This window comes from Sinohyriopsis cumingii, unplaced genomic scaffold (assembly GCF_028554795.1).
Source record: "Sinohyriopsis cumingii isolate HCF-2022 unplaced genomic scaffold, ASM2855479v2 utg000695l, whole genome shotgun sequence".
In the NCBI taxonomy this organism is placed as follows: domain Eukaryota; kingdom Metazoa; phylum Mollusca; class Bivalvia; order Unionida; family Unionidae; genus Sinohyriopsis; species Sinohyriopsis cumingii.
Window position 1 is genome coordinate 2,818,809 of NW_028315924.1, and position 27,128 is coordinate 2,845,936.

The window sequence follows — 27,128 nt, forward strand, 5'->3', positions numbered from 1 at the left end:
CCAGCTAGATTGAAAAATCAGTTATTGCTACTCCATCATAATGGGTGGTCATCTTCACATAGGGTTTCAATACAGAAGGTCCTGTGATTCAGGTTAGGTGTGTCATCTCATCTTCACATGGGATTTCAGTACAGTAGGTCCTGGGGATTCAGGTTAGGTGTGTCATCTTATCTTCATATAGGGTTTCAGTACAATATGTCCTGGGGATTCAGGTTAGGTGTGTCATGTCATCTTCATATAGGGTTTCAGTACAGTAGGTCCTGGGGATTCAGGTTAGGTGTGTCATCTCATCTTCATATAGGGTTTCAGTACAGTATGTCCTGGGAATCAGGTTAGGTGTGTCATGCCATCTTCATATAGGGTTTCAGTACAGTAGGTCCTGGGAATCAGGTTAGGTGTGTCATGTCATCTTCATACAGGGTTTCAGTACAGTAGGTCCTGGGGATTCAGGTTAGGTGTGTCATGTCATCTTCATACAGGCTTTCAGTTCAGTAGGTCCCGGGATTCAGGTTAGGTGTGTCATCTCATCTTCACATAGGGTTTCAGTACAGTAGGTCCTGGGGATTCAGGTTAGGTGTGTCATGTCATCTTCATACAGGGTTTCAGTACAGTAGGTCCTGGGATTCAGGTTAGGTGTGTCATGTCATCTTCATATAGGGTTTCAGTACAGTAGGTCCTGGGATTCAGGTTAGGTGTGTCATGTCATCTTCATACAGGGTTTCAGTACAGTAGGTCCTGGGATTCAGGTTAGGTGTGTCATGTCATCTTCATACAGGGTTTCAGTACAGTAGGTCCCGGGATTCAGGTTAGGTGTGTCATGTCATCTTCATATAGGGTTTCAGTACAGTAGGTCCTGGGATTCAGGTTAGGTGTGTTATGTCATCTTCATACAGGGTTTCACTACAGTAGGTCCCGGGATTCAAGTTAGGTGTGTTATGTCATCTTCATATAGGGTTTCAGTACAGTAGGTCCTGGGATTCAGGTTAGGTGTGTTATGTCATCTTCATACAGGGTTTCAGTACAGTAGGTCCTGGGATTCAGGTTAGGTGTGTTATGTCATCTTCATACAGGGTTTCAGTACAGTAGGTCCTGGGATTCAGGTTAGGTGTGTTATGTCATCTTCATACAGGGTTTCAGTACAGTAGGTCCTGGGATTCAGGTTAGGTGTGTTATGTCATCTTCATACAGGGTTTCAGTACAGTAGGTCCTGGGATTCAGGTTAGGTGTGTTATGTCATCTTCATACAGGGTTTCAGTACAGTAGGTCCCGGGATTCAGGTTAGGTGTGTTATATCATCTTCATATAGGGTTTCAGTACAGTAGGTCCTGGGATTCAGGTTAGGTGTGTTATGTCATCTTCATACAGGGTTTCAGTACAGTAGGTCCTGGGGATTCAGGTTAGGTGTGTCATCTCATCTTCATATAGGGTTTCAGTACAGTAGGTCCTGGGGATTCAGGTTAGGTGTGTCAGTACAGTAGGTCCTGGGGATTCAGGTTAGGTGTGTCAGTACAGTAGGTCCTGGGGATTCAGGTTAGGTGTGTCAGTACAGTAGGTCCTGGGGATTCAGGTTAAGTGTGTCAGTACAGTAGGTACTGGGATTCAGGTTTGGTGTGTCAGTACAGTAGGTCCTGGGGATTCAGGTTAGGTGTGTCATGACATCTTCACATAGGGTTTCAGTACAGTAGGTCCTGGGGATTCAGGTTAGGTGTGTCATGTCATCTTCACATAGGGTTTCAGTACAGTAGGTCCTGGGGATTCAGGTTAGGTGTGTCATCTCATCTTTGTATAGGGTTTCAGTACAGTAGGTCCTGGGGATTCAGGTTAGGTGTGTCATGTCATCTTCATAAAGGGTTTCAGTACAGTAGGTCCTGGGATTCAGGTTAGGTGTGTCATCTCATCTTCATATAGGGTTTCAGTACAGTAGGTCCTGGGGATTCAGGTTAGGTGTGTCATGTCATCTTCATATAGGGTTTCAGTACAGTAGGTCCTGGGATTCAGGTTAGGTGTGTCATGTCAAGTTCAGTGTTGCAGGTTATGAATACATGTACAAGTAAGAAAATAATTCAAGCCAAATTCAGAAAATTTAATGTTGACACTCAAAATTAAAAAATTAAAATTAGCATATAAATTCTGAAAATATATTAAGTGTCTCATTCACTACAGTTCATCACAGTTCTTCACTTTGGGCCATATGAGTCATATGGCCTATGCCATCACTTCTGATCCTGAGGTTCCCATGGGCCAATACAACCAAATATTTATCAGATGGTGAACCCAGGATGTTTACTCTGCTGATGCTGATAAGCAAGCCTTTCTAGTAAGCATCATAGATTCTTGAAATGGCCTGATGTGGTATTAAGATTCGTAATAATAGGTATAATTAACTATTCAAGCAAGATAAACAAAACCAGACCATGCAGAAAATTCACAAAACATTCGTGTCCCAGAATTTACAGTGTATTGAAACAATTATTTTGAATTCTTTAAAAGAGTATCATGCCTTCTGAGTATCATGCCTTTTGAGTATCATGCCTTCTGAGTATCATGCCTTCTGAGTATCATGCCTTTTGAGTATCATGCCTTCTGAGTATCATACCTTTTGAGCATCATGCCTTTTGAGTATCATGCCTTTTGAGTATCATGCCTTCTGAGTATCATGCCTTCTGAGTATCATGCCTTTTGAGTATCATGCCTTCTGAGTATCATACCTTTTGATGTCCATATATACTGGTAAATACATGTAATCCTTTCAAAACAAAACAAAGTAGATTGAATCAGTGTAATTATTGAGGCTTGATAGAAAATCGAATCAGTGTAATTGTTGAGGCTTGATAGAAAATCAAATCAGTGCAATTGTTGAGGCTTGATAGAAAATCAAATCAGTGTAATTGTTGAGGCTTGATAGAAAATCAAATCAGTGTAATTGTTGAGGCTTGATAGAGAATCAAATCAGTGTAATTGTTGAGGCTTGATAGAAAATCAAATCAGTGTAATTGTTGAGGCTTGATAGAAAATCAAATCAGTGTAATTGTTGAGGCTTGATAGAGAATCAAATCAGTGTAATTATTGAGGCTTGATAGAAAATCAAATCAGTGTAATTGTTGAGGCTTGATAGAAAATCAAATCAGTGTAAATGTTGAGGCTTGATAGAAAATCAAATCAGTGTAATTGTTGAGGCTTGATAGAAAATCAAATCAGTGCAATTGTTGAGGCTTGATAGAAAATCAAATCAGTGCAATTGTTGAGGCTTGATAGAAAATCAAATCAGTGCAATTGTTGAGGCTTGATAGAAAATCAAATCAGTGCAATTGTTGAGGCTTGATAGAAAATCAAATCAGTGCAATTGTTGAGGCTTGATAGAAAATCAAATCAGTGCAATTGTTGAGGCTTGATAGAAAATCAAATCAGTGCAATTGTTGAGGCTTGATAGAAAATCAAATCAGTGCAATTGTTGAGGCTTGATAGAAAATCAAATCAGTGCAATTGTTGAGGCTTGATAGAAAATCAAATCAGTGCAATTGTTGAGGCTTGATAGAAAATCAAATCAGTGCAATTTTTGAGGCTTGATAGAAAATCAAATCAGTGCAATTGTTGAGGCTTGATAGAAAATCAAATCAGTGCAATTGTTGAGGCTTGATAGAAAATCAAATCAGTGTAATTGTTGAGGCTTGATAGAAAATCAAATCAGTGTAATTGTTGAGGCTTGATAGAAAATCAAATCAGTGTAATTGTTGAGGCTTGATAGAAAATCAAATCAGTGCAATTGTTGAGGCTTGATAGAAAATCAAATCAGTGTAATTGTTGAGGCTTGATAGAAAATCAAATCAGTGTAATTGTTGAGGCTTGATAGAGAATCAAATCAGTGCAATTGTTGAGGCTTGATAGAAATCAAATCAGTGCAATTGTTGAGGCTTGATAGAAAATCAAATCAGTGTAATTGTTGAGGCTTGATAGAAAATCAAATCAGTGTAATTGTTGAGGCTTGATAGAAAATCAAATCAGTGTAATTGTTGAGGCTTGATAGAAAATCAAATCAGTGCAATTGTTGAGGCTTGATAGAAAATCAAATCAGTGTAATTGTTGAGGCTTGATAGAAAATCAAATCAGTGTAATTGTTGAGGCTTGATAGAGAATCAAATCAGTGTAATTGTTGAGGCTTGATAGAAATCAAATCAGTGTAATTGTTGAGGCTTGATAGAAAATCAAATCAGTGTAGTTGTTGAGGCTTGATTGAGAATCAAATCAGTGTAATTGTTGAGGCTTGATAGAAAATCAAATCAGTGTAATTGTTGAGGCTTGATAGAAAATCAAATCAGTGTAATTGTTGAGGCTTGATAGAAAATCAAATCAGTGTAATTGTTGAGGCTTGATAGAGAATCAAATCAGTGTAATTAATGAGGCTTCATAGAAAATCAGATCAGTGTGATTGTTGAGGCTCGAGAAAATTTGGTATTATTTATAACCAAATGTTAATTTTACAGGTCATCCACGAACAGATTTTCGGTCACCTCCAGTGACCAAGGTTTATAGTAAGCAGTATGGAAATGCAAGCCTGCGTTACATAGTGATATCACTTCCAGAACCAACATTTAACTGGACGTTCATCGGAGATGGAAGTGAGAACAGGTATCTACCTGACACTGCTACCAAGTATGATAATGGATTACAGTCAGTACTGATGTTTAAAAACCTGAGTATCAATGACTTTGGATTTTACAAAGTCATTGCAAAAAATGTGTTCCCTACAACAGCTATAGAAGTGTTTCAGCTGATACAAGCAGGTAAGTAACTTATCGGCTTACTGATCAACTGTTATAGTGTTTGTTATTGAAGCTTTCAGTTTATTGTCATGCTCAGATAAAAAAAGTAGTGCAGAACTTTATTCAGTATTGCACAAAATGTGGTCTTCAATTTTGCCACAGAAAAAGTTTCAAATAAAAAACAGTTTGTTATCAGCTTAATGTCTGGGATCATTGGCAAATCCTGTTTTCATTCTACTAGTCTTTGACCAATAGAGTTTATGTGATGTCCCTGTCATGCATTGTCTTGTTCATTGTCAATTAGCACAAGATTGCATTATTCTTCCTAAAAGAAGATGAATTTTTTAAAATTTCCATTGTGTCAAGTCAGGTGACAGTCTGTGTTTGCTAGATAACCTCTCAGTTAATAACTGAACACTGCTAAAGGACTGATTCTACTAGACAGTTGTTAAAATAGGAATAAATAATACTGTTAATCACAACCTTTACATAAAAACCTAATACACAAAAATAGGACCAGGATGAGGGTCATTTTCCCATCAAATTTCTAAACAAGGTCAGGTCTGTTAACTTAAATTTTAGCAAATCAACTTGATATATATCAGGTAGACCATGAATTCCCATGAGGAGAAACCAATGTCTCAAATCCAAGTAAACATGTTTACAGAGTTATGATGTACACAGTTATGGTTTATGGTGTACAGAGTTATGGTGTACAGAGTTATGGTGTATAGTGTACAGAGTTATAGTGTACAGAGTTATGGTGTACAGATTTATGCTTTATGTTGTACATAGTTATGGTGTATGGTTTACAGAGTTATGGTACAGAGTTATGGTGTACAGATTTATGCTTTATGTTGTACATAGTTATGGTGTATGGTGTACAGAGTTATGGTTTATGGTGTACAGAGTTATGGTTTACAGAGTTACAGTGTACAGAGTTATGGTGTACGAGTTATGGTTTATGGTGTACAGAGTTATGGTTTATGGTGTACAGAGTTATGGTTTATGGTGTACAGAGTTATGGTGTATGGTATACAGAGTTATGGTGTACATAGTTATGGTGTACAGAGTTATGGTTTATGGTGTACATAGTTATGGTGTATTGTGTACAGAGTTATGTTTATGGTGTACAGAGTTATGGTGTATGGTGTACAGAGTTATGGTGTGCAGAGTTACAGTGTACAGAGTTATCAGCATCTCACACTCAATATTTAGTTGTGTACATCACTTTGATTGGGATTTTGGGCCTGCTGTCTAAATATAGGTCTTCGAAAATGTAATTTATGTAAATATACAGAGCTCTTTATACATGATTTTTTTGAAGCAAATATATAGGCATTGAGGTAAAAAAAAATTAACCTTGAAGTTTGGGTGGGTGGCAGGTGGGCTTTGTTCATATTGTTTATTTCATGGCATGAGTCTGAAAGACGTTCCTTCAAATACCGACCTTCATCACAAAGTTTTTATTTATATTTAATTCCCTCAATTGACATGTTTGAGAAGATAGATCAATGTCAGTGACAAAAAGAACATACATCAATGAAAAAAAGATAGATCAGTGGCAAAAAAGAAGATAGATCTGTGTCAGTGACAATATGAAGCTAGATGAATGACAAAAAGAAGACAAATCAATGTCAGTGACAAAAAGAAGATCAACCAATAACAAAAAAGAAGACATATTGATGACAAAAAGAAGATATTTAAGTGTCAGTGACAAATAGAAGATGTATCAGTGTCAGTGACAAGATAGGTAAATGAGGAAAGATAGATCAATGACAAAAAGAAGATAGATTAGTGTCATTGACAAGATAGGTAAATGACAAAAGATAGATCAATGACAAAAATATGATAGATTGGTGTCAGTGACAAGATAGGTAAATGACAAAAGATAGATCAGTGACAAAAGAAGGTAGATTAGTGTCAGTGATAAGATAGGTAAATGATAAAAAAGTAGATCAATGGCAAAATAGGTCATAAGAGATTTAGTTGATGGCTAGACTGCAATTAACGTGGTATATGTTTATTTAAATGTCTCATGTGATGAAAATCTTTTGATAAGTTGTCACGTACCAATGTCCTCTCTTTCTTAGATGTACCAGAGGTACCCTTCAATGTAACAGTTACAGATGTGAAACAAACAAGCCTGACAGTACAGTGGGTTGCAGGATCTAATGGTGGACTAGAGCAGACATTCCATATTATGATTACAGCTGGTAACATCACAAGAACTGTGTATGCACCTGATCCTGGATACAGGAAATATGGGATTCAGATAGTTGAAGACCTTATGCCCAACACAAAGTATGGCATATACATGTCAGCCAGCAACACTTTGGGGTCGAGCAATGTGACTGTAATATTTCAAACCACACTGCAAGGTATTCTGATTTATCATTTTCTTGACATTTTTATTTGCATTTTGTAATATGAATTAATGGAAACCTAATGCTAACTCTTAATTTATGTGTCATACTGTAGAAACCTTTGAGAGCTAGAAGTTACCTCTGTTCTTCTAAGCTTGTTAACATCCCATAGATTTGTCATTCTAATCTTGTGAGGTTACCATATATCTCTCATTCTAAGCTTGTTAGGGTACCATTGAGCTGTCATTCTAAATATGTTAGGGTTCCATTGATCTGTCTTTTTAAGCTTTTTATGGTCCCATAGACCTGTCATTCTGAGCCCGTTAGGGTCCCATAGATCTGTCCTTTTAAGTCTGTTAGAGTCCCATAGGTCTGTCCCTCTAAGCTTTTTATGGTCCCATATATCTCGTTTTCAAAGCCTGTTAGGGTCCCATAGATCTGTCATTTTAAGCCTGTTAGGGTCCCATAGATCTGTCCTTTTAAGTCTGTTAGAGTCCCATAGGTCTGTCCTTCTAAGCTTGTTATGGTCCCATATATCTCGTTTTCAAAGCCTGTTAGGGTCCCATAGATCTGTCATTTTAAGCCTGTTAGGGTCCCATAGATCTGTCCTTCTAAGCCTGTTAGGGTCCCATAGATCTGTCCTTTTAAGCATGTTAGAGTCCCATAGATCTGTCCTTTTAAGCATGTTAGAGTCCCATAGACCTGTCCTTTTAAGCATGTTAGGGTCCCATAGATCTGTCCTTCTAAGTTTGATACGGTCACATAGATCTGTCATTCTAAGTCTGTTAGGGTTCCATTATACATCTGTCCTAAATTTGTCAGAGTCCCATACATCTGTCCTAAATTTGTCAGGGTCCCATACATCTCATCTGTCCTAAATTTGTTAGGGTCCCATACATCTGTCCTAAATTTGTTAGGGTACCATAGAAAATTAAAAGAAAAATACATCTCCCTCATTAGGCAAGTATTTTTCATTAGTGTATTAGCCAACTGCATAGAAACAACTCTTGTACTGTTACCATATTGTCCTATTACAATAAAGTCAACTCTTTTACTGTTACCATATTGTGCTGTTACCATATTGTCCTATTACAATAAAGTCTAAATCTAGGCCGTGTACATGTTGCATGTAAACAACTATAAAGCTAAATCTAGGCCATGTGCATATTGCATGTAAACAACTATAAAGCTAAATCTAGGCCATGTACATATTGCATGTAAACAACTATAAAGCTAAATCTAGGCCATGTGCATATTGCATGTAAACAACTATAAAGCTAAATCTAGGCCATGTACATATTGCATGTAAACCACTATAAAGCTAAATCTAGGCCATGTGCATATTGCATGTAAACAACTATAAAGCTAAATCTAGGCCATGTACATATTGCATGTAAACCACTATAAAGCTAAATCTAGGCCATGTACATATTGCATGTAAACCACTATAAAGCTAAATCTAGGCCATGTGCATATTGCATGTAAACAACTATAAAGCTAAATCTAGGCCATGTGCATATTGCATGTAAACAACTATAAAGCTAAATCTAGGCCGTGTAAATATTGCATGTAAACAACTATAAAGCTACATACTACTGGCAACCATGAATATCTCATTGAATTTTTTAGTGTCTTTTTTTGTTGACAGTGGGATAGATCAAATGAAGACTAACATTTATTTTACATATGAGTTATTTGTGCTTTTTGACGTGCTATGACTGATATATACATTTTCTAACATGTGATCCATACTTGAATTTATGGATTTTTCATACACATGTACAGTACTTTATGCATTATGGATTCTTCAACAGAATTCTAATTTGTCAGAATACATATGTACAGTACTTTATGCATTATGGATTCTTCAACAGAATTCTAATTTGTCAGTATACACTTGTTCAGTACTTTACGCATTATCGATTTTTCAACAGAATTCTAATTTGTCAGTATTCACATGTACACTACTTTACCCATTATGGATTCTTCAACAGAATTGGAATTTGTCAGTATACACATGTATTTCAGATTAGTTTTTCTTTAATTAATCAAAATTTCAATTGTTTACTTTCTCTCAATATAAATCCTACTCAATGATGTCAGGTCACCTCTTACAAATTTCACTTGTGTGTGAAATTTGAATTTTGTAGCCCACCCCACTTATCGCTACATCCACTATGATGATAGTGACATTTGTTGAAAATTGGCAACAAAATATTGAGGTTGGCAATTTTATGGTGACAATTTTATTAATGCTAGTGCCATTCCTGCAATGTTACTAAAGAGAAAAGTTAAAGAATGCAGTAAACCATGTTCATTATTTGTGAGAGAAACATCAGACCCCCAGGTTCACAGGTTGTGGGCAAAACTTGTTGCCTCTGGAACACCCAAATGCACATGATGCATTCTATTAGTCCGAGCTCAACAGTTTGCCATGTACTTGTTGGAAGAGAAAAAGGAGAAAAAAATACATAGCACGAATACTTTTGCCCAGTGACTTAAAGTTCTAAATTTTGTTTTAGCAATTTTATTGCCTTTTTGTATGGGGACAATGTGATTGTACCACAATGGGAATGTACCATGCCTTTATGTATAGGGACAATGGAAATGTAACACAATTTTCTTTTTATAGGGACAATAGGAATGTATCACAACTTTATGTAAAGCAACAATGTGAATGTACCTCAATTTTATATATAGGGACAATAGGAATGCATATACTACAACATTATGTATAGGGCCATTGGGAATGTATCACAACTTTATGTATAGGGGCAATGGGAATGTATCACAACTTTATGTATAGGGGCAATAGGAACGTATCACAATGTTATGCATATGAACATAAGAATGTATCACAATTTTATGTATAGAGACAATGGGAATGTATCACATTAATGTATAGAGACAATGGGAATGTATAAACCACAGCTTTATATATAAAAACAGTGGAAATGTACCACAATGTGTACAAGTATTATTCGCAGACATATAGGAACAATTATTATTCATAGACATATAGGTACAAGTATTGTTTACGGACATATAGGTACAAATACTGTTTACAGACATATAGATACAAGTATTATTCATAGATATATAGGTACAAATACTGTTTACAGACATATAGATACAAGTATTATTCATATACATATAGGAACAATTATTATTCACAGATATATAGGTACAGGTATTATTCATGGACATATAGGAACAATTATTATTCACAGATATATAGGTACAGGTATTATTCATGGACATATAGGTACAAGTATTATTCATAAACTTATAGGTACAAGTGTTATTCTTTGAAATTTAGGTACAAGTATTGTTTACAGACATATAGGTACTCATGTTGTTCATAGACATAGAGGTACGAGTGTTATTCACTGACATATAGGTGCAAGTGTTATTTATACACATATAGGTATAAAGATTGTTCATAGACATATCGGTACAAGTATTATTTATAGATGTAGGTACAAGTATTATTTGTAGACATATAGTTACAAGTATTGTTCACAGACATATAGGTACAAGTATTGTTTACAGATATATAGGTACTCCTATTATTCATAGTTGTATAGGTACAAGTGTTATTCACTGACATATAGGTAAAAGTGTTATTCATAGACAAATAGGTACAAGTTTTGTTCATAGACATATAGGTACAAGTATTATTCATAGACGTGTAGGTACAAAAGGCAAAAATAAGCATGCAGTTATAAAATACAGTAACAATAGTGAAACCACTGCTTTGTAAAATTTAGGTAAGGAATGACTTAACAGCAGTCAATAAATATAAGTAAAAACCGTCAGGTGAATATGTGTATACAGACATTAAAATGCTAACATAAATAATCAAATATTTGTGATACTAGAGGGCCACGAGGAAGATTAGTACCTAGAAACTGATTATCACCTACTTCAAAAAGTCATTATTATTGTTATTGTTATTATTATTATTATTATTATTATTATTTACAGTATAATAGGTTCTACCATTTAAATGTGCATGGGTAGTTATGTAAAAGTGTATTGGTAGTTATGTAAAAGTGTATTGTTAGTTATGTAAAAGTGCATTGGTAGTTTTGCAAAAGTGTGTTGGTAGTCATGTAAAATATTTTGGTAGTTACGTTGAAGTATATTGGTAGTTATGTAAAAGTATATTCAATTTGGTAGTTATGTAAAAGTATATTGGTAGTCATGTAAAAGTATATTGGTAGTTGTGTAAAAGTTTATTGTTAGTTATGTACAAGTGTATTGGTAGTTTTGTAAAAGTATATTGGTAGTTATGTAAATGTATATTGGTAGTCATGTAAATGTATATTGGTAGTCATGTAAATGTATATTGGTAGTTATGTTGAAGCATATTGGTAGTTATGTAAAAGTGTATCAGTAGTCATGTAAAAGTGTATTAGTAGTTTTGTAAAAGTATATTGGTAGTTATGTAAAAGTATATTGGTAGTCATGTAAATGTATATTGGTAGTTATGTAAAAGTGTATTGGTAGTTATGTAAAAAGTTTATTGTTAGTTATGTAAAAAGTATATTGGTAATTACATTAAAGCATATATATATTTAAAAGTGTATTGGTAGTTATGTAAAAGTATATTGGTAGTTATGTAAAAGCATATATATTTAAAAATGTTTGTAAGTTAAAAGCATATTTGTAGTTATTTAAAAGTGTATTGGTAGTTACATAAAAGTATATTGGTAGTTATGTTAAAGTATATTGATAGTTACATAAAAAGTGTATATATTTAAAAGTATATTGGTAGTTATGCAAAGAAACAATCTAATTGATGAAAACAAAATGTCATTCCATGTTTTGTGTCAGTTTCACACTGGAACCCACATTAACAAAAGGGGTGTCATGTTCTAGTTTTACTCATATTAGACAAACTTTTAAACTACTACAGTTTTAACTACTACAGTTGTATCTAAATTTGGTTTGAACAAGTCTTAAATTTCATATGACATTTAGTAAAGTATTGGGGTAGTCTTTCACTGTTAGGTCTTGAAGTTGCTCAAAGAGAGAGATTCAGTTTACAAAGGGAGAGAATTCCCAAACAAATTTAGTTAGGAAGAAGAAGCAAAGAGTTTGAGCCTGGAGGATATATAAATTATTTTGTATCTATCACAAAGTAATTAACTTCATGCTTCCTCAACAACAAGAGGAATAATTTCAAATAAATATGATCAAACTATCTGGCTGTTTGTAGCAAAGCTGGGAATCTTTTTCACTGAACAAGTGATATTATAGGTAAATGCCCAGAAACTTCCACAGTAAATATTATCTCACAAACGTTGTAAGAAGAAGATAAAATAGTGGACAAAACATCAGGATAAATTGTGGATATGCTTGAAGAGGCACTCTCTTGATGATCATTCTAATTAAATTATAGCATGGGTACCTTTCATGTTCTTTTTAACTGTCTCACATTGAAACAATGCCTGCTTTCAGAGAAAATGAAATAAGAAAAATGTTACAATTTTAAATGAGGTCTAAGTTTGAAACTTAAAATGAAGATATTTTAAAAAAAATTATGCCTCCTAAAAGAAGACCATTTTGTATCCAAAATGCTTAAACAGCACACAATTTTGTTTACATTAGTATTCTGGTATTTTATCTTAATTATTTGGGTGCTTGAGATCTTAGTTAATTTAAAAGTACTTTACAAAAACATTTATTGATCTTTGTGCATATTAAAAAATTGTAATTACTGCCCATAGTGTAGTTATTGGACACTTATTGTAGTATTTATGGTGCATGTTAAAACATTGCAATTACTGCCCATAGTGTAGTTATTTGACACTTATTGTAGTATTTATGGTACATGTGAAAACATTGTAATTACTGCCCATAGTGTAGTTATTGGACACTTATTGTAGTATTTATGGTGCATGTTAAAACATTGTAATTAGAGCACAGTGTAGTTATTGGACACTTATTGTAGTATTTATGGTGCATGTTAAAACATTGTAATTACTGCCCATAGTGTAGTTATTGGACACTTATGGTAGTATTTATGGTGCATGCTAAAACATTGTAATTACAGCCCATAGTGTAGTTATTGGACACTTATGGTAGTATTTATGGTGCATGTTAAAACATTGTAATTACAGCACATAGTTATTGGACATTTATTGTAGCATTTATGGTGCATGCTAAAACATTGTAATTACTGCCCATAGTGTAGTTATTTGACACTTATTGTAATATTTATGGTGCATGTTAAAACATTGTAATTACTGCCCATAGTGTAGTTATTGGACACTTATGGTAGTATTTATGGCGCATGTTAAAACATTGTAATTACTGCCCATAGTGTAGTTATTGGACACTTATTGTAGTATTTATGGTGCATGTTAAAACATTGTAATTACTGCCCATAGTGTAGTTATTGGACACTTATGGTAGTATTTATGGTGCATGTTAAAACATTGTAATTACAGCCCATAGTGTAGTTATTGGACACTTATTGTAGTATTTATGGTGCATGCTAAAACATTGTAATTACTGCCCATAGTGTAGTTATTGGACACTTATGGTAGTATTTATGGTCATGTTAAAACATTATAATTACTGCCCGTAGTGTAGTTATTGGACACTTATGGTAGTATTTATGGTGCATGCTAAAACATTGTAATTACTGCCCATAGTGTAGTTATTGGACACTTATTGTAGTATTTATGGTGCATGTTAAAACATTGTAATTACTGCCCATAGTGTAGTTATTGGACACTTATGGTAGTATTTATGGTGCATGTTAAAACATTGTAATTACAGCCCATAGTGTAGTTATTGGACACTTATTGTAGTATTTATGGTGCATGTTAAAACATTGTAATTACTGCCTGTAGTGTAGTTATTGGACACTTATGGTAGTATTTATGGTGCATGCTAAAACATTGTAATTACTGCCCATAGTGTAGTTATTGGACACTTATGGTAGTATTTATGGTGCATGCTAAAACATTGTAATTACTGCCCATAGTGTAGTTATTGGACACTTATGGTAGTATTTATGGTGCATGCTAAAACATTGTAATTACAGCCCATAGTGTAGTTATTGGACACTTATTGTAGTATTTATGGTGCATGTTAAAACATTGTAATTACTGCCCATAGTGTAGTTATTGGACACTTATGGTAGTATTTATGGTGCATGTTAAAACATTGTAATTACTGCCCATAGTGTAGTTATTGGACACTTATTGTAGTATTTATGGTGCATGTTAAAACATTGTAATTACAGCCCATAGTGTAGTTATTGGACACTTATTGTAGTATTTATGGTGCATGTTAAAACATTGTAATTACAGCCCATAGTGTAGTTATTGTACACTTATGGTAGTATTTATGGTGCATGTTAAAACATTGTAATTACAGCACATAGTGTAGTTATTGGACACTTATTGTAGTATTTATGGTGCATGTTAAAACATTGTAATTACAGCACATAGTGTAGTTATTGGACACTTATTGTAGTATTTATGGTGCATGTTTACATGTTGTCATTAAGGTGATAAAACCACCATTGTTCTTTTATTTTATTTTTCTGAACAAAATGGCATGGGGATAGGGAAAAAGGTTAGCATGCCCTTTATATTCCTTCTTTAAAGTCATTACTTTTCTTTTCCATACAAGCTGTAGGCATGGAGCTTGAAATGAAGGGGAGTGCAAATGTGGCAGCAATTGCGGGAGGTATTGGAGCTGCTGTGGTAGTGGCTGTTATTCTTGTGGTTCTCTTTTTTATATGGAGAAAACAGGCATCTATGCAGAAGAATTCAAGTGGTATGTTCTCAGGGTATATTTGCACATTTTGCTTTTACATTGCCTAACGTTTAGAAACAGTTAAAATATCTTCATTGAGAGTCTAAGATAGTCTTGTTTCACAAGTATCATGCAGGGATCTACATTTTTTTGTTAGCGTTAGAATTTAACATCATTTCACAAGTATCAATCAGGTTTCTACATTTTTCTATCAGCATTAGACTGTAACATCATTTTGTAAGATTTAGCTTATAATTTTATGTTTTCTTCATGTTCAGAGTTTGGGTACTCAGATTATTTAGAGTCATTAATGTCATATACTGAATTATTGAATAGATTGATGTAGTATTAGGTACTTATAGAGAGAAAACCAGTGGTTTTGTTTCCTGGAGTTTGATGCCATTTTTCAAGACATGATATGCCATAGACAGTGGCCAGCTTATTTGGTGGAGGAAAATGCGGGGAAGATGTGGGAAGATCCGCCAGTTCAACGAAAGCTACTGACAGGGTTTCTCACATACCCACATTGGCAGAATCGAGACTTTCAAGGAACACTTTTGGAAAAAGATGATCCGCAAAGGCAAGCGTCTTTGAGCGCTTGGCCACCAGAGGCCCTGAGAAAATGACAAAAACTGATTGAATGAACAAGCTTTGTCACTACAGACCTGGTTGTAATGTGTCCCTCTACACTCTCCAGTAGATTTTACAATGATTCCTTGAGGAGTTACTCTGGATAAAATGTCTTTACAATATTTAATCTTTTTCTTACATCAATTATTTTGACATAATTTAGATATATTTTAAATGGCACTGACGTTTAACAGAAAGGAAGAAAATTCATTGGTCACCATTCTTGGCCTGCAGCTTTTTAAAATGCAGAAAGTTGATAAAAGTATAAAGAAATAAGGAATCTATATTTTCTAAATTTTGCTTATAATCCCAGCCCAATTAGTAATTTTGACCTGAAGTGCCTGATTTCAGGTTTTTGCAAAAACTTGGCATGAGCCTGAAAAATGTATATGAATAAACTCAATATAGACCATTATATGGCTTTTTTAAAACTGATTCACTTAATTTGAAATCCCATTGAATAAAGGTAAATATTGAACTATCCATTATATTGGTACAACAAAACAAACTTCAGAGTGTTTGTCAGTATACTTCTGTCTTATGCTGTCAGTTGATATTTATGACTATAGTCAACAGTCAACCTGTTAGTACCATTTTTATATCTTTGGTATGACTGGGTTCGGGGATCAAACCCACGACCTCCTGCATCCGAGGTAGATGCTCTGACCACTAGATCACCAGAGTGGTCAACTGATGGTCAAGTTGTAGTGATTTTTTTTATCAATTAAAAATTAAATATTTATAAAAAATATTACATGATACTTTGGCTTGATTAAAAAGCAATGAAATGTGAGTTATCCTAATTTCTAACCAATTTTGCTATTATTTATTTTAGATGAAGGTTTCAACAACAGTATTCAAGGGAGGTAAGTCATCTTTTTCCATTCAGTATTGCAGAGGCTTTGGTGGCTGAGTAAGTGCTACAATTAGTGACACATGAACTTAGCTAGGCTGCAGACCACTATCAGCCCTTGGCTTGAACCCGATACATAAGGCAGTGGTGATTTTGCTCGGCGGCAGAGAAATCAACTGACAACACAAAAAAAATTAACAGATTTTTTCAAAATTTGAATTTATGTTTGTTAACTGTGTCAAAAACTGCAAATATTGTCGTATTCTAACTCGCGTATTTGTATTTAAATATTTTTTTTCTCTTTTTTTTTACATGTCTGATGTTTAGACCCATTAAATTCATGGTTGGTAATGGTTTATCTTTGTGAATTTATTTTTTTACATTTTACTCTATCTATCTATCTATCTATCTATCTATCTAGGGATAGCAGAATTGTTTTTTTAGAGCAACACAAGTTTCGACATTGTCGTTTTTTGATATGAATGTTATCTTTTTTGATAAAAGAAATCTCGATTCATTTTGAACAAACAATAAAACTCGAATGTATCCAAATCAACACAAAAAGCAGTGATGTAATACACAATGTGTTTAGCGATACACATGTTAAGAGTACTGATACCTCATGGAATAATGTTTGTTTTTACGATCTTTTCAAGATACTTTATCCAGAAATTAAAGGTAATTTATAAAATTTAAGAAAAATGAACAACACCTTTATAAAGAAATATTTATTCACATTTATTTTCAGCACGATTATAAAACGAGTATTTAACAATGCAACCCCCCCTTTCGCCTCTCACTCTGTCGATCTCCATCTCTTTATTAGTTTTTTTATAGGTCCCTCGGTAACTCGCGCCCTCACTTATAGTGCAGTCGATGTTTTTGGACCCCGTTGTGCGCGAGTTATTGAGGGAGCGGTGTATGTGGTCATTTATGTCGTAGTCATAGAAAGACAGGAAGATTAGAGATCAATACAGGGGATACATTTAAACTTAATACAATCGTGTAAAGTAAACTTTCATTCTATCAGTTGATACATTTTAATACTATCTATAAATAGGATCAGTAAGTCATATCTCTAAATAGAGCAGGATGGTAAGGACACAGCATTCAACAAAATCACTACATTCCAGTTTGTCATTTGTATATTTTTTGACTGAGAGTTGTGTGCCAGACTCAGTCATTGGCTTTTCAGTTTCAGTTGTCTGCCCCTGTATAAGGAAAAGAACATTTGCCCTGTATGTTATACTAATGTGCAGGGAGATAATCATCAATCAGTAGAGGTGGCGCTAAACAGTTTCGCATTTTGCATAGGGTTAGGATTCTAAAGAAAAGGATGTCCCCGGCTTTCCTTACTGGTTATACTGGCTATTTAAAAAAGACCTTGTATATCTTAGGTATAATGCAAAGAACCTTTAATTCCCTTTATTTTGGTGTATGATTGATGGGTGTACTATGGGTTATAGAGTATACAGCTTGGCCTTACTTCAAATGTGCACCTTTCAAAAAAGTGCTAGCTCTACTTGGTCATTTTCACTTCCTGAACTTCAGAGGTCAATTGTATAAAAAAGAGCTGATAACTTTTTTTACATTTTATATATTTGGTAATTCATTCATTGCACTTTCAGAAGCTGGTATTGTCTAGTCTGGCAAATTTCATTTTCCCTATTTTAATAGCTGCTATGTATGGTGTACTTTAGACTAATTCAGACTGATTTTTTAACACAAGGGAGCAGTTATTTTAGTTAGCAGTGTGCTTAAATCATGTAAAATTTCCATAAGTACAATATCCAAAAGAAATATCATCCACATTACATTAATGTAGCATAGAGGTATGCCAACATTCTCTCCACTGTGCATGTTTTAAATGCGAACTACTTCACCTTACGTCACTCTCTCAAAAGTACATATTATCTGGTGAGCGCCACCATAAAGAAGATGTAGGTATTATTTTTTTATGATTTAATTATGTTTATATGGCTGAAACATTTAAGTCGCAAGCATCAAAACAATCCTTATGAATAATTATCCTGCCTTTTTCCCCACAGAACAGTATTTATGAGTGTCAGAGTCTCTAACAAGTCCAGCCTACCCCACCCCCCATGATAAAAGTGAGCTATTTTAAGAATGCACATTACATTTTGTAAACATAGCAACCAATGTTATGCTGAATGACAGGAACATGAAACTAGCCATAATTATTTCTGAGATATCAACAATAAATTTTACAATTAGAAAAGGGAGGTAACTCATCAGCTTCGTAAAGGTCAAAGGTCAAAGTGTAAAATATTTGCCTATTGCTTAATATGGAAGAAGCGAATTCACTTTCTCTTCATTTATTTTTTATTTCATTGCAAATAAATGAAAAGAAACATTTTCACCATATATTTCTGTCACTTATTGCAACAGTTTTAAATTTAAGTTGACTCTATTCCTATATTGTAAGTCTTCTAATTTTCCCATAATTAAGGTCACTACTCACACAAACATACCTCATGGCAAATTATGTAAGCAAGAGAAAAATGATTATAATTAGCTTATTTTCATGCTTAAATGCAATATGAATGTACCATTTTATTCACAACATCATACATAATTATATAAAAATAAAAAAAATAATTGTAAACATTTTTTTATTTTCTTTAAGGTGGCGCTATACAGTTTCACATTTTGCATAGGGTTAGGATTTTAAAGAAAAAGAATGTCCCCGGCTTTCCTCACTGGTTATACTGGCTATTTAAAAAAGACCTTGTATATCTTAGGTATAATGCAAAGAACCTTTAATTCCCTTTATTTTGGACCTCTGTCTGCGGCGGTTCGAGTCTAAGATTCAGCCAATGTGGGCATGTGAGAAAGCCTGCCAGTAGCTTCTCGTGGGTCGGTGGTTCTTTCCGGGGTTTTCCGGGTTCTTCCTCCACCATTAATACTGGCCGCCATGTATAGCCTATCGTGCTGAAAAATGGCGTTAAACCCCACAACAACAACAACAACCTTTATTTTGGTGTATGATTGATGGGTGTACTATGGGTTATAGAGTATACAGCTTGGCCTTACTTCAAATGTGCACCTTTCAAAAAAGTGCTAGCTCTACTTGGTCATTTTCACTTCCTGAACTTCAGAGGTCAATTGTATAAAAAAAGAGCCGATAACTTTTTTTACATTTTATATATTTGGTAATTCATTCATTGCACTTTCAGAAGCTGGTATTGTCTAGTCTGGCAAAAGTCATTTTCCCTATTTTAATAGCTGCTATGTATAGTGTACTTTAGACTAATTCAGACTGATTTTTAACACAAGGGAGCAGTCATTTTAGTTAGCAGTGTGCTTAAATCATGTAAAATTTCCAAAAGTACAATATCCAAAAGAAATATCATCCACATTACATTAATGTAGCATAGAGGTATGCAAACATTCTCTCCACTGTGCATGTTTTAAATGCGAACTACTTCACCTTACATACGTCACTCTCTCAAAAGTACATATTATCTGGTGAGCGCCACCAGAATCAATCAATTGTCTGTACACAATTACAGCCATTATATTGGCATTCTCTTAAAATATATACATAAAATGTAAATATATTTGTAAAGCAGAATAAAATGCTCTCACCAATTCAACTAGCTTACACATCTACATATAGCTTACACATGTACATATAACATATCTACATATAACCCTAACCCTAACTTACAGATCTACATATAACATACACATTTATATATAACTCACATATCTACATATACCCTACAAATCCACATATAACTTACACATCTACATATAATCTACACATCTATGTATAACTTACACATCTACATATAACTTACACATCTACATATAACCTACACATCTATGTATAACCTACACATCTATGTATAACTTGCACATCTAAATATAACTTACACATCTACATATAACCTACACATCTATATATAACTTGCACATCTACATATAACTTGCACATCTACATATAACCTACACATCTATGTATAACTTACACATCTACATATAACCTACACATCTATGTAAAACTTACACATCTACATATAACTTAAACATCTACATATAACCTACACGTCTATGTATAACTTAAACATCTACATAGAACATACACATCTAAATATAGCTTACATATCTACATATAACCTACACATCTATATATAACTTACACATCTTAATATAACTTATGCATCTACATATGACCTCCGACTCCGGTGGCCAAGAGGTTAAAGCATCCGCCTCGTATGCATGAGGTCGTGTGTTCAATCTCTGGTTGAGTCAGACCAAAGACTTACAAAAATGGTTCTAACAGCTGCCTTGCTTGGCACTCAGCATTAAGAGGTTAGTGTTATGATTGGTCGGCCTGGTGTCAGGATAATGTGACTGGGTGGGACATCATGCTGCAAACATGTATGCCCCAGTGCTAGACATCACTATAAACTGCCACATTGCAGACATTGTAGCGATATGATGGAAAAATAGTTAAAGCTACATTAAAAATCCAAATCACACACACACATACATATGATTTACACATCTGCATATAACTGACACCTACATATACCCTAAATATCCACATATAACCTATATATCTACATATAACTTGCACATCTACATATAACTTACACATCTACATATAACCTACACATCTATGTATAACTTACACATCTATATATAACTTACACATCTACATATAACCTACACATCTATGTATAACTTACACATCTACATATAACTTACACATCTATGTATAACTTACACATCTACATATAACTTACACATCTATGTATAACTTACACATCTACATATAACTTACACATCTACATATAACCTACACATCTATGTATTACTTACACATCTACATATAACTTACACATCTATGTATAACTTACACATCTACATATAACGTACACATCTATGTATAACTTACACATCTACATATAACTTACACATCTACGTATAACTTACACATCTACATCATCATCATCATCATCATTGGCGACTCGGTCTCGAAAGACCATGCGAATAGCGCCCTTGGGGTGTTGCCTGTCTCTGTTGGCAACGTCTGCTGTGGCTGTGCAGGCCTATACGTGAGTGACAGTCCCTACTGCAGTTGGTGCAGACATACTGGGAAGTCTGCATTACTGTGGTTGCTGTTGCGTTCTTCTTTCTCTTGCGTTTCTCTGCCACCAACTGGCCTCTCCTCGCATCAGCGACTGATATGCCATTGTTTACCATCAGTCTCCAGGTGCCTCGGTCCTCAGCCAGCTCTTCCCAGCCATCGGGTGAAATGTTGCATGCCTTCATGTCCCTCTTGCACACATCTCTGAAACGGAGTGAGGGGCGTCCGACTCTTCTCATGCCAGTGGCCAGCTGTCCATATAAGATGTCCTTTGGCAGCCTTCCATCCTCCATGCGTCGGACGTGACCCAGCCATCGAAGGCGGCGTTTAATTAGCAGGGAGTACATGCTGGGGGTTCTTGCACGCTGCAGGATCTCGCTGTGTGGAACACGGTCTTGCCAGCTGATTTTCAGGATGCGCTTTAGGCACCGTATATGGAAGGAGTTGAGCCGGCGTTCTTGCCTCATGTAGGTACTCCACGTCTCACTTCCATATAGAAGGGTGCTGAGAACGCAGGCCTGGTAGACTCGGACCTTGGTGTGCTCTGTCAGCCCGTTGTTTTCCCAAACCCTCTTTGTTAATCGAGCCATGATGGTGTTTGCCTTTCCAAGCCTTCTGTCCAGCTCCATATCAATCGAGAGAGTGTTGCTGATGGTTGACCCTAGGTAGGTAAAGTTGTTGACTGCTTCCAGGGTGACACCGTTGATTTTGATTGAAGGGGCAATGGTGGTATCTTGCACGCTGACATTTGTTTTTTCCAAGCTGATTGTGAGACCAAAGTGCGTGCAGGCAACAGCAAAACGGTCTCCCAGTCTCTGGAGGGCTTCCTCGGTGTGGGCCACAAGAGCTGCGTCATCTGCAAAAAGCATCTCCCTGATGAGCACAGCTCTCACTTTGGTCTTTGAGCGCAGTCGTGCCAGGTTGAACAGGCTCCCATCAGACCTGGTGTGTAGATATATGCCATCCGTGGACGTGTCGAAGGCGTAGGAGAGGAGCAGGGAGAAGAAGATCCCAAAAAGTGTTGGTGCCAGCACGCAGCCCTGCTTCACACCACTGTTAATTGGGAAGGAAGTTGAGGATGATCAATCATACAGGACTGTTCCCTTCATATCTGCATGGAAAGAGATTATCATGCTGAGGAGTTTTGGGGGGCAACCGATCTTACTCAGAAGTTCAAAAAGGCCCTTCCTGCTGACCAAGTCAAAGGCCTTGGTGAGGTCGATGAACATCATGTAGAGTGGTTGACCTTGCTCTCTGCTCTTCTCTTGGAGTTGTCGTAGGGAGAAGATCATGTCTGTCGTCGACCTGCCTGCTCTGAAGCCGCACTGTGATTCCGGGTACACACGGTCTGCCAGCAACTGCAGCCTGTTGAGTATGATGCGGGCGTACACTTTACCAACAATACTCAAGAGCGAGATCCCTCTGTAATTATTACAGTCACTGCGGTCGCCCTTGTTTTTGTAAAGGGTCACAATTGTGGCATCACGCATGTCTTGGGGGACTACTCCTTCCTCCCAGCAGCGGCAAAGTAGCTCGTGCAGTGGTTTAATCAATGCTGGTTTTCCACGTTTGATAGCTTCGGGTGGGATGCTGTCACTACCTGGTGCTTTGTCGTTTAGAAGGCAGTCGATTGCTTTGCTGAGCTCCTCTAAGGTTGGCACTTTGTCGAGCTCTTCCATGGTGGGCAGATTCTTTATGCTGCTGAGGGCTGCATCAGTGACTGATGTTTCTCGGGAGTATAGTTCTGAGTAGTGCTCCACCCATCTGGCCATCTGTTGCCCACGGTCTGTGATCTTCTCTCCCGTCAGGGATTTCAGGGGAGCGACCCCTTTCACTGTAGGGCCTAGAGCCTTCTTGATGCCACTGTACATGCCTTGGATGTGTCCGGACTCGGCACTTCGCTGGATCCCTTCACACAGTTGTTGCCAGTACTCGTTCGCACACTGTCTAGCAATGCGTTGGGTGTTACTTCGGGCACTTCTGAGAGCAGCAAGCGTCCGTTCATTAGGGCATTTTTTGTAAGCTATGAAGGCTTTTCGTTTCTCCTCGATTTGTGGTTCCATCCTTGATAGGTGTGCATTGAACCAGTCCTGGCTGGGTCGTTCCTTCTTGCCAAACGTTGACATAGCTGTACTGTAGATGGCACCCTTCATGGCGTTCCACTTGGCTGTAGCGTCATACTCAGGCAGGTCCTGGAGAGCCTTGTTCAGGGCAGACACATACTCCTCCACCTTGGCAGGGACTGACATCTGTGCAGTGTTTATGCGAGGACATCCTTTTGGTTTTGTGCGGTGTAGCACATGTGGCTGTAGTCGCACTCTGCTGTTCACAAGGGCATGGTCGGAGTCACAGTCTGCACTGTGGTAGGTTCTGGTGGAGAGGACGCTGTTAAGGGCAGAGCGCCTGGTGATGACCAAGTCGAGTTGGTGCCAGTGATGAGATCTGGGGTGTTTCCATGACACTTTGTGTTGTGGCTTACACTTGAAGAAGGTGTTTGTGATGCACAGGCCATGGTAGGTGCATAGCTCCAGCAGTCTCTGGCCGTTTTCATTGGTCTTTCCAGTGCCATGATATCCGAGGCAGGTAGGCCAGGACTCGTGGTCCGCACCTACTCTGGCATTAAAGTCGCCGAGGAGGAATAGTGGTTCATTTTTGGGGCATCCTTTGATCTGTTCGTCCAGCTGCCCATAGAACTGATCCTTCACGTCTTCTGATGACGTGAGGGTTGGGGCGTAGACACTGATGATGTTGACAGGACCTGAAGTAGTGGTGAGGCGGATGGACAAGAGACGCTCAGTGCCCCCTGTTGGAGGTTCAACCGAGGCCAGGAGATTGTTTTTGATGGCAAAGCCCACTCCGTGCTGACGGGGCTCCTCAGGTTCTCGACCCTTCCAGAAGAAGGTGTAGTTTTCCTCTCTGAGGGAGCCACTAGAGGCGAGCCTGGTTTCCTGGAGGGCAGCTATGCTGATATTTAGTCTGGTGAGTTCTCTATCGATGATGGCCGTCTTTCTGGTGTCGTCCACTTCTCTGAGGTCGTCGGAGATGCCTGTACACATGGTGCGCACATTCCAGCTTGCAAATCGAAGAGCTGGAGTCTTCTTTATTGGTTTCTTGTTTCTTTTGTTTGGTGTGGAATTACCATCTGCTTGTCATGCTGAACAACACACTGAGCTCCAGACACCCACTGGAGCAGGCAGACGATGGCGGGTCAACACCTTATTGACCGGGGGCTGCCCGGCTTGAGGCGGGCGATAGTTGGCCAGTGGGACACGATGATCCCTCCCACCGTCAAAGCTGACCCGTGGCGCCCCTTCCCTACGCCAATCGGGTGGGACTTATAACCCGTAAACTGTCAGCTTCCGTGTTGTTTCCTCACTCAGTAGCGAGACTGGAGTGTCCTCTCCAGGGCGCAAGCCTGGGCATGGAATATGGAGATCCTGGGCTGCCCAGACGTCAGGATCCCCCTCTCGTCCTTGCTGGTGGGGTCCAAAGGAATGCTGAGCATGACATTTGGCACCAGTTTGGATGCAGGAGCTGCCGGAAGGAGGTCGTAGTCGACCCCCAGCCACCTTAGGGGCTCCACTCCTGATTTTCTGTCTGGGTTTACTCCCGTAGCCTTTCCTTCTCCCGAAGATATCCACAAGGCAGTGGAGCCATAATCCAATGGATGGGACTTGGTTGGTTTTGAATCAGAGTTTCCTTCTCCTAGATGAACTGCCTGACAAGGCTAACGAGCTTCATCTGCCCGGGTTTGGGGTCAGAGTTTCCCTTCTCTTAGACTGGTTGCCTGCCAGGGCTAATGAGCCCAGTCTGCCCACCCAGTTATACCGCCGGGTACTCGGTCGCGCCACACAGCAGGCTCTGTTAAAACAGGGGGCACCGCGTGAAGGTGCTGCTGTGGACACAATAGTGTAGGAGAGGCCATATGCAAGTAACCTCCTGCCCCGCAGAGCGAGACAGTGGTCCTGCGGCGATCACTACACCTGGGAAGGAGAGGCTATGAGAGACGCTTCACTTTCCTTTGGCAAGCGGGACTACAGGCCCAGGCCACGCACCCCACATCTACATATAACTTACACATCTACGTATAACTTACACATCTACATATAACTTACACATCTATGTATAACTTACACATCTACATATAACTTACACATCTATGTATAACTTACACATCTACATATAACTTACACATCTACATATAACTTACACATCTAGATATAGCTTACTCATCTACATATAACCTATACATCTGCATGCAACATACACATCTACATGCAACATACACATCTGCATGCAACATACACATCTACAAAAAGATGAAGCTTGACAGGCACTAAGTCCTAACACTGATGTAATATCATGCAACAAAATATCATGCAGAAGGAGATCATGGAAAAATTGCCTTTGGTGGCATTATACAGTTTCGCATTTTGCATAGGGTTAGGTTTTTAAAGAAAATGAATTTTCCTGGCTTTCCTCACTGGTTATAATGGCTATTTTAAATTAGACCTTGTATATCTTAGGTATAATGCAAAGAACCTTTAATTCCCTTTATTTTGGTGTATGATTGATGGATGTACTCTGGGTTATAGAGTATACAGCTTGGCCTTACTTCAAATGTGCACCTTTCAAAAATGTGCTAGCTCTACTTGGTCATTTTCACTTCCTGAACTTCAGAGGTCAGTTGTGTAAAAAAGAGCCAATAACTTTTTTTACATTTTATATATTTGGTAATTCATTCATTGCACTTTCAGAAGCTGGTATTGTCTAGTCTGGCAAAAGTCATTTTCCCTATTTTAATAGCTGCTATGTATGGTGTACTTTAGACTAATTCAGACTGATTTTTTAACACAAGGGAGCAGTCATTTTAGTTAGCAGTGTGCTTAAATCATGTAAAATTTCCAAAAGTACAGTATCCAAAAGAAATATCATCCACATTACATTAATGTAGCATAGAGGTATGCCAACATTCTCTCCACTGTGCATGTTTTAAATGCGAACTACTTCACCTTACATACGTCACTCTCTCAAAAGTACATATTATCTGGTGAGCGCCACCTTTAAAATCAGTAAATGTACTATCTCATCTCATGCATTTATTCTTTTTTCAGGTGGCAGAACTGTAATTCTACAATTTATACATTTTCTTCCTTACAATTTCAGGTCTGACCAAACTAGCAAAATATATGCCAACACATCATATAGTGGTGATGTTAGCGACACAGGATATGAAAGTCTGCAAGCAAGTAAAACAGAAGCAAGTCCATACCAGGCACTCAGCAGTGGTAATACTGAAACCCATGGTTAAATGAAAATAACAACATTTGAAATTATGATAAAGTTTGAAAGATTTTATTGTTAAAGGCTTTTCATCTAAAGTTTTTATATTTGTGTCTGAATTTCGTTCACTTATACAAACAGTAAATGGAAATCTTTTGTTACTTTGGTAAGCAATAAGCACTTTATTCTTTCTTCTAAGAACAAAGCACATTAAAATGGTCAGAAATTTAAGGACTCCCCAAAACATAAATTACTACATTACATGCATTTCACCAACCTTTCTTTAAATTCAGCAGTGTGGAAGTCATGTCAGTTATGCAAAATCTCATCATGGGATT

At 37.0% G+C, this 27,128-nt stretch overlaps 1 protein-coding gene across 14 annotated transcripts in view; it reads left to right on the plus strand.

Moving 5' to 3' along the window:
- Nucleotides 1-27,128, plus strand: part of LOC149773297 (nephrin-like) — a 70,639-nt gene that overhangs the window by 27,061 nt on the left and 16,450 nt on the right. For all 14 annotated transcript variants that reach the window (XR_016417390.1, XR_016417392.1, XR_016417391.1 and 11 more), the window contains 5 exons: nucleotides 4,482-4,781; nucleotides 6,854-7,141; nucleotides 14,780-14,926; nucleotides 16,371-16,401; nucleotides 26,674-26,795. Coding sequence is in view for 9 of the 14 variants with exons in the window: in XM_089946485.1 (XP_089802611.1) it covers nucleotides 4,482-4,781; nucleotides 6,854-7,141; nucleotides 14,780-14,926; nucleotides 16,371-16,401; nucleotides 26,674-26,795 (888 nt within the window). In the remaining 5 variants the exon portion in view is untranslated. The remainder of the gene's footprint in view (nucleotides 1-4,481; nucleotides 4,782-6,853; nucleotides 7,142-14,779; nucleotides 14,927-16,370; nucleotides 16,402-26,673; nucleotides 26,796-27,128) is intronic.